Raw genomic sequence first — 12,551 nt, forward strand, 5'->3', positions numbered from 1 at the left:
ATGTGCCTAGACAAGGACCCCCAAACAGTCCGCCTATTGCAAAATGGCTGTGCATGTCTACGAGCTTAAAACGTGAGCTTGTAGCTCTGCTATATTAAAAAAAAAAACATTTTGTAATATTTTTGCGTGTGTGTATATAAATATATATGTATATTCTTAATTATATATTAATACATATTTCTTCTTAATTTTTGTTTAATTTATTTTCGTTCCAGATGGCGCGCCTAGTGGCCACCACCAACCCACTGTTATTATATATGTTGGCTGGTAAAAGAGTGAAGGTCTGTAGTGAGTTTGGGGATTTATGAGCCATTTTGGGCAGTAGTGCATTATTTAGTTTCCTGCTGTGCCTCCCACATTTAGCTGTCATGTACTTGGTGAATGATGGAGAGGCTCTCAGCCGGCTCCGTCTCCACAATGCTCAACTTCAAACTTTCATCTGTCCTTTCAAATCCCATCGCCTCACCTCTCTCTTCGCTGTTATCTACTCCTCCCCTATCTCTCCTTTCGTCTCTGTCTGTTTCTGTGCCTGCTACGTGAGGCTGAAGTGTTCCATCATCATCTTGTTCCGTTTGGTTTCTCGCAACTCTACTGTTTGTACTTCCTGGTTGGGATCCGAGTGTGCTCATACTGGGCCCAGCTTGGGTAAAGTAGCTCTTTAGCTTTGCCACGGGTCCCTTATCATTATCAAACAGTTGATCTATGTAGGCCTGGGTGTACTGATCTGTCGTGATGAGGTCCAAATGCGCATCAGGAACTGGGAATGGGCCATTTGTCCCTGTGAAAAGGTAATGTTTCAATCAAAGGCTTAGCTTGTCTTTATTAAATCAGTTGTCTTTGTCAATTCATGTAGGCTTTTAATACTCAACAACAAAACGAATTCAAACACTATTGCAAAGGTGCCCACCGTGCAAAGTTGAAAGCCCTAGCAGCAAGGGTGAAGAAAATAATTTGACCTAAAAGATAGTAGCATATTTGTTGCAGCAAAGTGAGCAACACAAATCCCCATTTAGGACCATTTTATATGAACAATTGAATAACAAAAAAATAGCACAGCTTTTAGTGTGTGGTACATCCCCAGTGATCAGAGTTAGTGCATTTTGCTTCAATCAGTATTGTTTGTTTGATACATAAATCCAATCGCCTGTAAAAGCACAGTCACTAAACTCAGCCTCCTTGAATGCAAATTACAATGGCTTATTGCATCTTTATGCATAATGCACATGATCTACATGGATCACAGTAGTGCAGCTGGAATGGTGAAATAAACGTTTGAATACAATATTTGGACAGTATGCCCCTATCTTTGCCACCAGGTGGCAGTACTAGCGCAGAGTCATGCTTGAATGATGGAAACATTTGTACAGACATAAACTGGGGCTGAATTAATCCTTTATATTGGATTAGTGGATAACTGAAGGGAGAGAAGAATGGTATGAAAACCTGCCGTGTTCCCCGTAGCACCATAGAAGAGGCATTCCGAAGCCGCTACAGGTAAATCATAGCAGTTGGCACCTCTGGTGTGTGTGTGTGTGTGTGTGTGTGTGTGTGTGTGTGTGCGTGTGTGCGTGCGTGCGTGCGTGCGTGCGTGCGTGCGTGCGTGTGTGTGAGAGAGAGAGAGAGAGTGTGTGTATGTGTGAATGTGTGTTAATCATACAAATGTACTATGTCTGTGGTCATACCAAAAACTATAAAAATGGGACCCAATGCCTCCCTGCTTGCCACTCGGCATCAAGGGTTGGATTGGGGGTAAATCCCTGTATTTGTGCAACAGAAACAGGAGATAGGCTCCTGCTTACTTTTACTTACTAACATATATTAATTTATTACATTGTATAATTACATTTTATATTGACTACCTTTCTCTCGAGAAAAATTTCAGTTCGAACTCTTATGTTAAATATGTCTAGAACTGTTGATTTGATCAAGGTCCAAGAGCCTATACTGTACTATACCTGTGTGTCTCTTTATAGCAGACAGAGGAATATGGACACTCATCCCTGTCTCTCTGTCTGTCACAGTGAAACCTGTCATCCCTCCATCCTCCACCTCACTGGGGAAGTCAGGTGATTCTCGGAGACTCCCCCGACACTTCACCACACGCACTCCATTGTATCGAAGATAGCATCTGGGGAGGAAACGGAGTGGCTTATCACCTTTCATATACATAAGATGTACTATAGTCTAACAACGTTCTGTACATTAAGTTCTATACAAATCACCTTTACCTGCAGATCACTAAATAAATACTTCCAGTTGTAAATACATTTTAAGAATGGGAACTGACGTGCCAATCACCACTAAGTGTACAGATCATGGTTGGTCTACATACGTTACAGTGTCAAAAATAAAATTTAGTCCAACCAGTTCCATGGAACATACCAGTTAAGGCCAGGTGAAAGCAATGATCAATTGTTGATTTGCTATTATTATATTGTTGTATTATATCACATATAACTAAATGCACTTGCATTAAATGGTCAGCAGCTGTATCTTCCTAGCCTGGTTATCAGACTGAAGCTAGCAGTCCACTCAGTGGATTTGGCGGGGTCTATGGTCTGGAGCCAGGCTAGTATCTTCCCTGACACCTCTAGCAAACTCACGCCTTAAGCCTTAATTAACCCTGTCGCACATGGATAAAACTCGGACACCAAACATGGTTGCTGCAGATGATGTGGTAACAATAAGTGCTGAGGAGCAAACAAACCAAAACACAGAGAAAATATCTGCGACCTTTGACAGTTCATAATGGCTGCGTAACAGCCCCACACTGTAAGAGAATCCCTTCTGAACTACCATTTTGTTTGCTGGAGCAGTTCCTCATTGACAGTAATATTTATTGTCTATGTATTCAATTAAAATGTTGATCAAATGCTATTTTTTCATTACCTTCATGAATAGATAAGGCTATGTGGACAAAACATATTCACCTGGCTTTCATTATTGCTCTCGTTAGGGCACAGTGTATCAGCCAGAGCAACAGAGCCTGGATAAGCTTTGGCAAAGAATGGCAGTGATAATCTATATTAATCATATCATATACTGTACTGTATACCTATAAGCATTCATGATCTCGTCGAGATCTTCCTGGTACTGTTCCAGCGCGGCCTTTGCAGCCAGTGTCTCTGGTCGGCCCTCAAGTCCAGCGAGGTGCACCAACATCTGGGTGTGAAATAACGCTCCGCTGGCCCACTGCCTCAGAGTCCTAGAAGAAGTGAGAAAAGGAAATGAACACAAACAAATGCACGCAAACTCACACAAAGAAAGCACATACAAGCCAGGAATGGAAGGACTACTCCATTTAAAATGTGGTCAACCACACTCTACTGTATTACATGGTGTCTCATTTCCTTCCAGCAGGCCAGTTTTAGCTGTGTGAAGGAGAGGCTGACTTGAGGCCTGTATTCTAGTCTATTTTATTCTACTCTGATGAGCCATTATTCCAGTGCATTACCTGGTGTCACATGTCCCTCCCAGTAGGCAAGTCTTTAGCTGTGTGAGGACCAGGCTGAGCTGAGCCTCCAGCCTCTCTGTGTCCTGCCTCAGTCGGTCACAGTCGCTCAGGTTGATCCGACATCGCTTCAGATACTCCTCCATCAACTCCTGAAGCTCCCACACCCGCTGCTGCAAGAGGGGAATCACAGCGACTTGGGAGTGAGTTGAATATTCGCTTGTGGTGAGGCATAACACAGTATAAAACTCCAAAAAAAGCCGAAAGACAACAAAATATATGCATACATTTATTATCATACATTTATTATTTATGAACATCTTCTGAACTTTTTTGCAACGCTCAGATTGAGATCATCGCTTTGCTATTTCTTCTAATTATGGTCCTTATTCATTTATTTTATCCCATTATTTTACCTGGCTTGAGGAGGACCCTGCTGACCTCCTGGTCCCCTCTGACGACCGCCTTGATGTATACGCTATCTCCATCACCATGGAGACAACAAGTCCTACCAAGCTAGCCAGACGGGGCTCGTCTGAGAACGCTGCTAGTCGGCCAATCAGATCCTTAAGGTAGGCTGGCGCTCTTTTTCCCATGTCACCTTGAAACTTTACAGAGGAAAGAGCAAAATACCATTGGTTCACGCAGAAATCTGTCTTTTTTGGAGTGGGGCAGGGTTTACTCTCTGCTTCAAATTGTTCTTTAGTTAATTATAAAAGTACTTCAGATTAACCACTTGAACCCTAGCGTTTCTGTGGCTATTCTGGGGTGAGCATTTGGTGAAAATGGCAGCTCTACAAACTCTACAAACTCATAACGCTTCGTGTTGTGAACTTGTAAAATTATCAACTATTTGTTGTAGTGGGGAAAAACGAAGCCGACCCAATATATATCCCTGGGGACCCACGTTCAACTAAGTATATACGGTTTAACACTATCAAACTAGCAACTAACAGTCAATGACAATTTACTGCTTTTCAACTCTGTTTCCGTTTCTACTTTCCTATTCTTCCAGGTAATTAATTGTATTCACCCATTGTCTCCCATCGAAATTAGTTCCAGATCAGACGCCTAGCATGAAAAACAGTAGTACTCTGGATCTCAAGGAGGGCAGTGGAAATCACTGATTAACGTGTCAAATCGTTAATGCTCTCACTATGCATTACTCTGTCATCCACAACCAAGCAAACATGGTAAATGAGATTTGAATGTTTTGACAGTTAGTGTAATAGAACGTCATGCAATCTCCAGTGCAATCTCCAGAGATGAAACGATGCGAGATGTTTGGAAATTAGGATAGACTTTAACTGCAAATGATAACGAACAGTGTTGTGGATAGGATGTATTTCACTGTACAGTAGCTCACAATTCACATCCATTTTTCACCTTTGACAAATACTCCCTTTAGGCAATTTTACCTTCTACACAGTCCGTATACAAAATTATATAATGGTCTTTCTGCTATTGCAGCGTTACTTCATCCATCTGAAAGTGAAACTTGAGTGTCCAACCAAATGGACCCATTTGGTTACATTTGTACACAATGAATACTGAGTATTTCAGTGTATACGCACAGCTGACACCAAAGATTACTTTAACCTGATTCACCTGTCGCAGGTGTTGTTGGAGGCAGGTCCTCGAATCCAAGCTTTGCCCTGGATTGGCCTGGAGAAGAGGTTGGGTGATGCCCAGGTCAGGTAATGCCCCGGCCTCTGACATGGCATCATAAATGAGGGAGCCCAGAGCAACAACTGCAGGTTGAGGACAGGACAACTGCAGTCCCATGATGACGTACACAGGGTATGTCAGGTTAGATCATAGATGCATAACAAAATACATGGTACATCTGTAAAAGCAGCAGGGAGAGAGAAACAAATGCTGTTTAATAACAAAATATGTTGCTTAATTAAACAAGACTTGAAGCACATGCTGTCAATTATGTCTCCTCAACATCAACGGTTCTCAACCTTTTACATTTCGAGGTCCCCTTAACTCTGACAGTATACAAATGGAACCAAATGGAACCGTTAGGGTTCATTTGGTTCCATTTGTACACTGTCAAGAGTTATAGACTTGTAAGGGTTCATTTAGACCCCTGAAAGGAACCCAGTCCCATGGATTGGAATCCACTTAACCAATGCTCTACATGATCTATATTGTAGCTCATGCAGGTATGAGCCTTGAACATGACATAAGAGATAAGACAAACCCCACATCTAGGACTACATAAACTTTGCCACAAGGTGAATGAAAAGCAGCAGTTCTCTGGAAATAGTACTCTTGATTGTATACACTTTCTACACACTTTCTACGGTGTTTGGTGCTTTATAATGTCGTTTAGCAAAGCGTTATAACGTTTAAATACCAATGTCTCTGCCACTACACTCTCCCACTAATGCAGTGTTTACAAAATGCAACATAAATGCAGTTCCGTTCGTTGGTCTTTACATTCCATAGCCCGGGGTGGATTCTTGCGCAGTGATTGGCTAGTTGGTTTAATACAGCCAATCACAGCGTTACAGTAATTCCAGGATATGGGATTTGTACTCTACACTTTCGTTTCCTTTCTGCACTGAAGACACAAACAAGACAACTGCGGAGCAGAGTATGGGCTGTGGCAAAACTATAGCTCCATCTAGCGGTAGTATAATGCTACATGAAGCGTTCCTCGTCGTCTGTCCAAGGGCTTCCTGCAAGGTTGAATGGCTTTTTATTTCTTAAATGGGACATATCCTTAACAGGCTCTCTTTTTTTACTTGATAAAAATATGGGGCCAGGGGGTTTGGGAGTTATAGACCTGTCAGCTACTGATACACTGCAACAGGAAATAAACTTAGTTGGACCCATTTAGAAGTTGTCAAGTGTGAAAAGGTCTGTAGGAGCTCTTCTACATTAACTGGGACAAGGGCTTTGAACTTTAATACCTCTGCCTGTCTCTCTCTCTCCATCTCTCTCTTGGTGTGTGTGTGTGTGTGTGTGTGTGTGTGTGTGTGTGTGTGTGTGTGTGTGTGTGTGTGTGTGTGTGTGTGTGTGTGTGTGTGTGTGTGTGTGTGTGTGTGTGTGTGTGTGTGTGTGTGTGTGTGTGTGTGTTGTGTGTTATAAGATAATGGACATGATCACACTATTGAGGAAGGTGGCACCACCACAATTGTCATGTTGCAGAAATGGCAGGAACATGGACATGTATGTATTTCTGTTCTGACTAAAGAAAATTTGAATTTGAACTTTGAACTTTGAACAGAAAAACGTACATGTCCATCCATGTTCCTGTCATTTCAACCTAATGTTATGTGGTTCTCACTCACTCGCTCACTGCCTCACTCACTCACTCACTCGCTCGCTCACTCACACAGAAACAGGTACAGACTACAGACTCATGCGCGGGCATACTGTATGCACACACAATAGATTCATACTTTCATCTGTCCCTTTCACTCATTCCCACCCATTCTGCATCCATCATTTTCCTCCCTCTCTCTCTCCCTCCCTCCCTCCCTACCTTCCTTTCCTCTGCTTCCTTCCTACCCTCTGTCTTATTTACTCCTTTCACTTTCACTCACTTTCACTCCCTCCGCACACCTACTCCCCCCCCGCCCCCCCAGCTCTTTCCCTATGTCCTTGTTCTTTTCTGCTATCGTCTACAGATGTATTCTGTCAGCCAGATGCTGTGTTTACTGGCTGAAGGCCACTGCCAGGGGAGAGACTGTGTGTGTGTGTGTGTGTGTGTGTGTGTGTGTGTGTGTGTGTGTGTGTGTGTGTGTGTGTGTGTGTGTGTGTGTGTGCGTGCGTGCGTGCGTGCGTGCGTGCGTGCGTGCGTGCGTGCGTGCGTGCGTGCGTGCGTGCGTGCGTGCGTGCGTGCGTGCGTGCGTGTGTGTGCACGTGTGTGTGTGCGTGTGTGAGTGCGGTGTGTGCTTGTATGTGAGATAGAGATAGAGATTGAGCAAGACATTTAACTGTGAGAGGAGATGCAGAGGAAGAAAGAGATGCAAAGAAAGAGATCAGATGTATCTATGTACATATACTGTATGTACGTAGGCTACATACATACGGATAGACAGACAGACAGACAGAGGTGATGCTATGGTGTCTCAGAATACAGGTTGACCTGGATTTGTCTTGTACTCAGGATGGACATCAATGCAATCACAAGAGTTCATTACGCTGGACCCCAGAAGGCAACAGAAGGAAAGCGAGACCGAAAATGGCTAGGCATAGAATGACCGAAAAGGAACTCCATGGCAACACCATCAGAGCTGGGGGACCATAGAGAAGATTTGCTGATGTGCCAGCTGATGTAATGAGGATGAGTAGTATACCAAAAAGGATAGTCATTTTGTATTTTATTTAATCAATTATAAAATGTATTATTTTTTATAAAGTATAATCAATGTTCTATAATACTGAAAAGATCTAGCAGATCTAGCTTATAGATGGGCTATGTTTTATAGATGGGCCATTTTTTAAATCAATTTAGTTGATTACAATAAAAATTCAATTAGATTATTTTTCCTACTTCGATTCGTTGATATAAAATCAAGAAATATAAAGAAATGCACTTCTTGATTCTTAGATTAATTGAAAAGGTAATCAATAGAATAATCGCTAAGGAAATAATTGATAGTTGCAGCCGTAGTATGTTGATGACTACGTCCTGTTTGTCATGCACCTCTCAATCCTTCTCCCTCCCTCTGTCCTTCTCTCCTGCTCTATCCACTTTCTCTCTTGTCACTTCCCCTCTTCTCTCTTCCCCCTCACTATTTTCCTCCTTTCAACTCTCTCTCCCTCTCTCTTATGTTTCTCTATCTCCCTCTTTCTCCCCTCCTTCCATCTTTCTATGCATTTCTCCTCTCCTCCTCTCTTCTTCCTTTCTCCTCTTCTCCGAGATGCGTGCGCTGCTGTCATAGTTCTCTCTCACACACTTGACACACTCGTCAGGGAGGGGTAAATATTTAAATGTATTCACCACACACACACACACACACACACACACACACACACACACACACACACACACACACACACACACACACACACACACAGCTGAATTCTTGGCAATGTGTGACAGCCTCCTTAGATTAGAAGTAAAGGTTTTGAGAAATGCTTTATCCCCATCTCTCTGTCTCTATCTAAAGGTCTCATTTCCATCTGAGTTTGAGAGGAGAGGAGTAAACAGACTGAACTTAGTTTCAACTTGCATAATCATCATGCTATCAGCCTATCCTTCTCTCACTCTCTCTCACGCTCGCTCGCTCGCACGCACACACACACACACACACACACACACACACACACACACACACACACACACACACACACACACACACACACACACACACACACACACACACACACACACACACACACACACACACACACACACACACAGAGAGATATATGAGAGAGAGAGAGAGAGAGAGAGAGAGAGAGAGATGAGACACTGAGATGAGACACTCCTGGGCACTGATTAGCCTTTTAGACAAATAGAACTCCCTTCATGGCAATTATCATTAACAGATGTTCCCACTTCAAATGGCCACAATATGTTATATAACATGGGTCAGACATGAATCACATTTACATTAATGTGTGTGTGTGTGTGGGGGGGGGGGCTTCCTATTGAAGGCAATGCTTTAGGTTCCACAAAACCACTTATTATGTTCACAAGACAGCTATACCACCATTTTGTAATAAGTTGGTCTTTCAATTTATTGACAACTTCACAAAATGGTTTTGTGTTGCGGCTAATGTGGATTAAATCGGCACTCCTTCACAGTGTTGGCCGCAAGTTAATGAGAGGTTCAAAATTCATATTGATTAGGCATCAAATAAAATTAATTGTAGCTTTGAGGAGAAACAATGACAGGAAGTCAAGCAGCTGGACAAGAAGCAAATGTCAAATTGTGGCTGAGCTCAAAATGGATAGAGTAGGCTATTAGATAGTACATTTGAGTTACATATCTTTTTTGATAAATAGCTTTTATCATATTTGGGCAAAATGAAGAAGTTGCCATACCTAATTAGTTTTCTTCTTCTTTTTTTCCCCAGCCCAGCTAGTACTGGGGCTTTTTGGAATGCGATAGCGATATTAATCAATCTAGCCGTAAGCCATCCAACACATTGGTTCCAACAGGATATCTTGAAAATGATTGGCTGGATTGACATGGAATGTTCTGTTCACCTTATTGCTCCCCAGACCGCTAACAGTCCACAGATATTGGTGAATACATGCCCTTTGCCATAGCACGACCCTAAGGCAATGCTTTTCGCTTACACACAAGATATCTACATTTTATGGCTACAGAGTGCCCTCATGCTTCCTGGAGGAGATTTTGGTGACCCCACTTACACACAAGATATATCCTAATTGAATTGACAAGTTGCCATGACACATGTCTGTCCAACACTTTGGTCCCAAACAAGATATCTCAAAAACATGTGGTGTTAGTAGCAGCACAATGTCCCTAATTTGGGCATGTCATTGGCAGAACGTTTTAAAAATTTTAGAAGTTCACAAAGTTTCAAATTTTTCGCAAGCTCACCGTGCATAGCAGAACGACGTGTTGTGGACTTGTAGATCGCCTATTCTCACCATAAAACACTGTCATACGGTAAGGTATAAAATAGGGCTTATGTGGTTAAAAGGTTTATTTATGCCTGTAGGCTAAAGACCTTTGAATTGCCTTACTGTGTGAACTGCGCTATGCAAATAAATGTGCCTAACCTCAGAATGGATGGCCGAGTCAGACATTGCTGTCTGGCTGGCAGTCACACCCAGAGCAAAGAACTGTTCAGATCTGTTTGAGTTATAAGGCCTTTCGATGTTGACCGATCGTGTGGACCGCTTTCTCACACATTCTCCGTCTTAATCTAAAAGTCACTCACCTTCTGTGTTTGTCTTTAGTTTTTGTTCTCTTTTCATCACACACCCAGGCTATTTCTGTTGTCTCTCTCTCCATTTCTTTGTTGGTACCTCTCTCTCATTCCTTCCCTGTCTCTTGCTGTCTCTCTCTCTGTCATTATATCCATTGATAGTTCTATTCATAAGTCAAAGTGTTTGTGTTGACTCTTACATTTCATTTTTGGCTCATGTACCCAGAGCAGCACATAATCTGGAGAACAGCAGTAATTAGCCGGGTGTATTGATGAATGTGAGACTCTGTGCTCCTGTGTGTTTGCTCCACATTATCCTTCGTTCCCCTCAATCACCTCTCTCTGTATGTGCAGTTGTGCACATCATTTATGCCGTGTCTCTCTCCTCCTGTTGTCTCTCTTCTCTTCTATTTTGCTTTTCCTCTTCACATCTGCCTGTCTGTCTTGGTCCACTTGTCTCCTTTCTTTCTGTCTTTCCCTGCCAGCCTGTCTCTTTGTGTCTGTGTCTGTGTCTGTGTCTGTGTCTGTGTCTGTGTCTGTGTCTGTGTCTGTCTGTCTATCTGTCTGTATCGCTCTCTCTCTCTCTCTCTCTGTCTCTCTCTCTCTCTATCCCCCATAGAGTCTCTGTTTCTGTCATTCTTCCTCTCCATATCCCCGCACCCCAAACTCCTTCTGTTCTGTGTTTATGGGGCGTGGAAGAGAATGAAAACAAGTTTAATACAAAGCGATAGATCATGCCACATCTGGGGCTGGGTGGCGGCCATTTTGTGGAGCTAATGCATTTTATTCAGGACTGTTGGGAGTAATTATTCGAAATGGCAGCTGGTGAAAGGAGTATTAATGTCCCCTTTCTACATGGATACATCCAATATTACGGGCTGATGAAGACGGTCACCGACCCAAATTTAAAGAGAAAGAGGGAGACGAACTGATGAGAGAACTTGTGCATTGCTGCTGACATATGAAAATCTTACTCCAATTGTTGTAACATGGGCAGGTCTTGAAAGAGTTTGAGTGTCTCATATGTCAAAGTCCACGACTTCTAGGGCACTTGAGCGGTACAGCGCTGTTAAAGGTGCCTGCCCACTAGGACTACGCAATATATCGAAAATGTCACCATTGCAATATCAACATGCACAATATACATATTGCATTTGCAATATACAATATACAATAATCAGTGTGTTGAATGTTTTCAGTGTGTGCATACAGTAGGCTTTTCATTGTCCTGGTTTGCAGCCAACCTAAGGCAGAAAGACAACTGGGAATTATAATGATAGCTTGTACCATTTCCGTCTACACCGAGGGACTCGGTGTACTGTACCTTAAGAATTGGTACTCAGCATAAAGGATGTGTGATGGATCATCAGAGGTGAGGTGACCTTCTGAGCTAGTCTGATTACAGAATGCTCATATGTGGGTTGGGAAGAGGGCTATTGTCGGACTCCAATGGTTTTCATGGCCACATCCCCCAGCTGATTGACCATGGCCTTAAGATTGGTGGACAAACTACCAGACCTGGACCACAATCCATACCTGATAACACTTCCACTGGCAGAAAGATCAAAGAGGAGAATTACGTTCTGCCTCACACCAAAACCGCTCAGCCTATGGAGAAAATCCATTATCTGTTGAAAGCAGATATAATCCACAGGAACAGTCCAAATTCATAAGGAGTCGATGTTTACACCCAAGTATTAGTATGGGGTAACCTGAGCAATAGGCTAGTGGTTGAATAGCCTATTATTGTGTCCACCAGGCCGAAAGCGTGGCCGAGACTGTTTTCGCCCCTGTCCGTCCGTTCGTCCGTCCGCTAATCTACGGCACAGTCGGACAGATTGCTGTGAAACTTTGCCCACACATTCCCACTAGGCCAAGGAAGAAATGCCATCCTACATATTTCAAATCGGCCTCATGGTGGCGCTATAACAGGCCGGTTCCTGTTTTTACCTACAACTGGACCGATCGGTGTTCTTCACATCAGCCTGTTATAGTGCCACCAGGAGGCTGATCTTTGCTAAACACTTTTTTTATTACTAATTTTTCAAATCACCTCATGGTGTCGCTACAACAGCCCACTTCATGTTTCGGCCTATAACTCTTGAACCGTAGGTCATACATACAGTCAATCAACATATCTTCCCCCTCGATTCCTTGGATCATGATGCAATTTGTAGGCCCTGTTTCTGACAGATTACATTTTATGCCAGATTGCATTTTCTTCTCACAC

General features: G+C 42.8%; 1 protein-coding gene across 1 annotated transcript; it reads right to left on the reverse strand.

Annotated features, from left to right (window-relative positions):
- Positions 1 to 279: 279 nt before the first annotated feature.
- On the reverse strand, positions 280 to 5,874 carry LOC311058330 (uncharacterized protein). Its single transcript, XM_084075736.1, has 7 exons — positions 5,817 to 5,874; positions 5,060 to 5,297; positions 3,868 to 4,059; positions 3,455 to 3,624; positions 3,056 to 3,205; positions 1,956 to 2,128; positions 280 to 778 (listed from the first exon to the last, which is right to left on the reverse strand). Exons 2-7 carry the CDS (start codon positions 5,234 to 5,236, stop codon positions 360 to 362), a joined length of 1,281 nt encoding a protein of 426 aa, XP_083931862.1. The 5' UTR covers positions 5,237 to 5,297; positions 5,817 to 5,874; the 3' UTR covers positions 280 to 359.
- Between the last annotated feature and the right edge of the window lie 6,677 nt (positions 5,875 to 12,551).

Source organism: Gymnoscopelus microlampas, assembly GCF_963454915.1.
Source record: "Gymnoscopelus microlampas genome assembly, chromosome: 13".
Classification (NCBI taxonomy): Eukaryota; Metazoa; Chordata; class Actinopteri; order Myctophiformes; family Myctophidae; genus Gymnoscopelus; species Gymnoscopelus microlampas.

Bases quoted from the DNA above. Each gene is read 5' to 3' on its own strand.
- LOC311058330 (XM_084075736.1), bottom strand. From the start codon at position 5,236: ATGGGACTGCAGTTGTCCTGTCCTCAACCTGCAGTTGTTGCTCTGGGC. The intron at 2,129-3,055 runs GTATACAGTACA...TTTCCTCCCCAG, and splicing joins GAGATCATGAATGCTTATAG to ATGCTATCTTCGATACAATG. The intron at 779-1,955 runs GTATAGTACAGT...ACCTTTTCACAG, and splicing joins TGCTATAAAGAGACACACAG to GGACAAATGGCCCATTCCCA.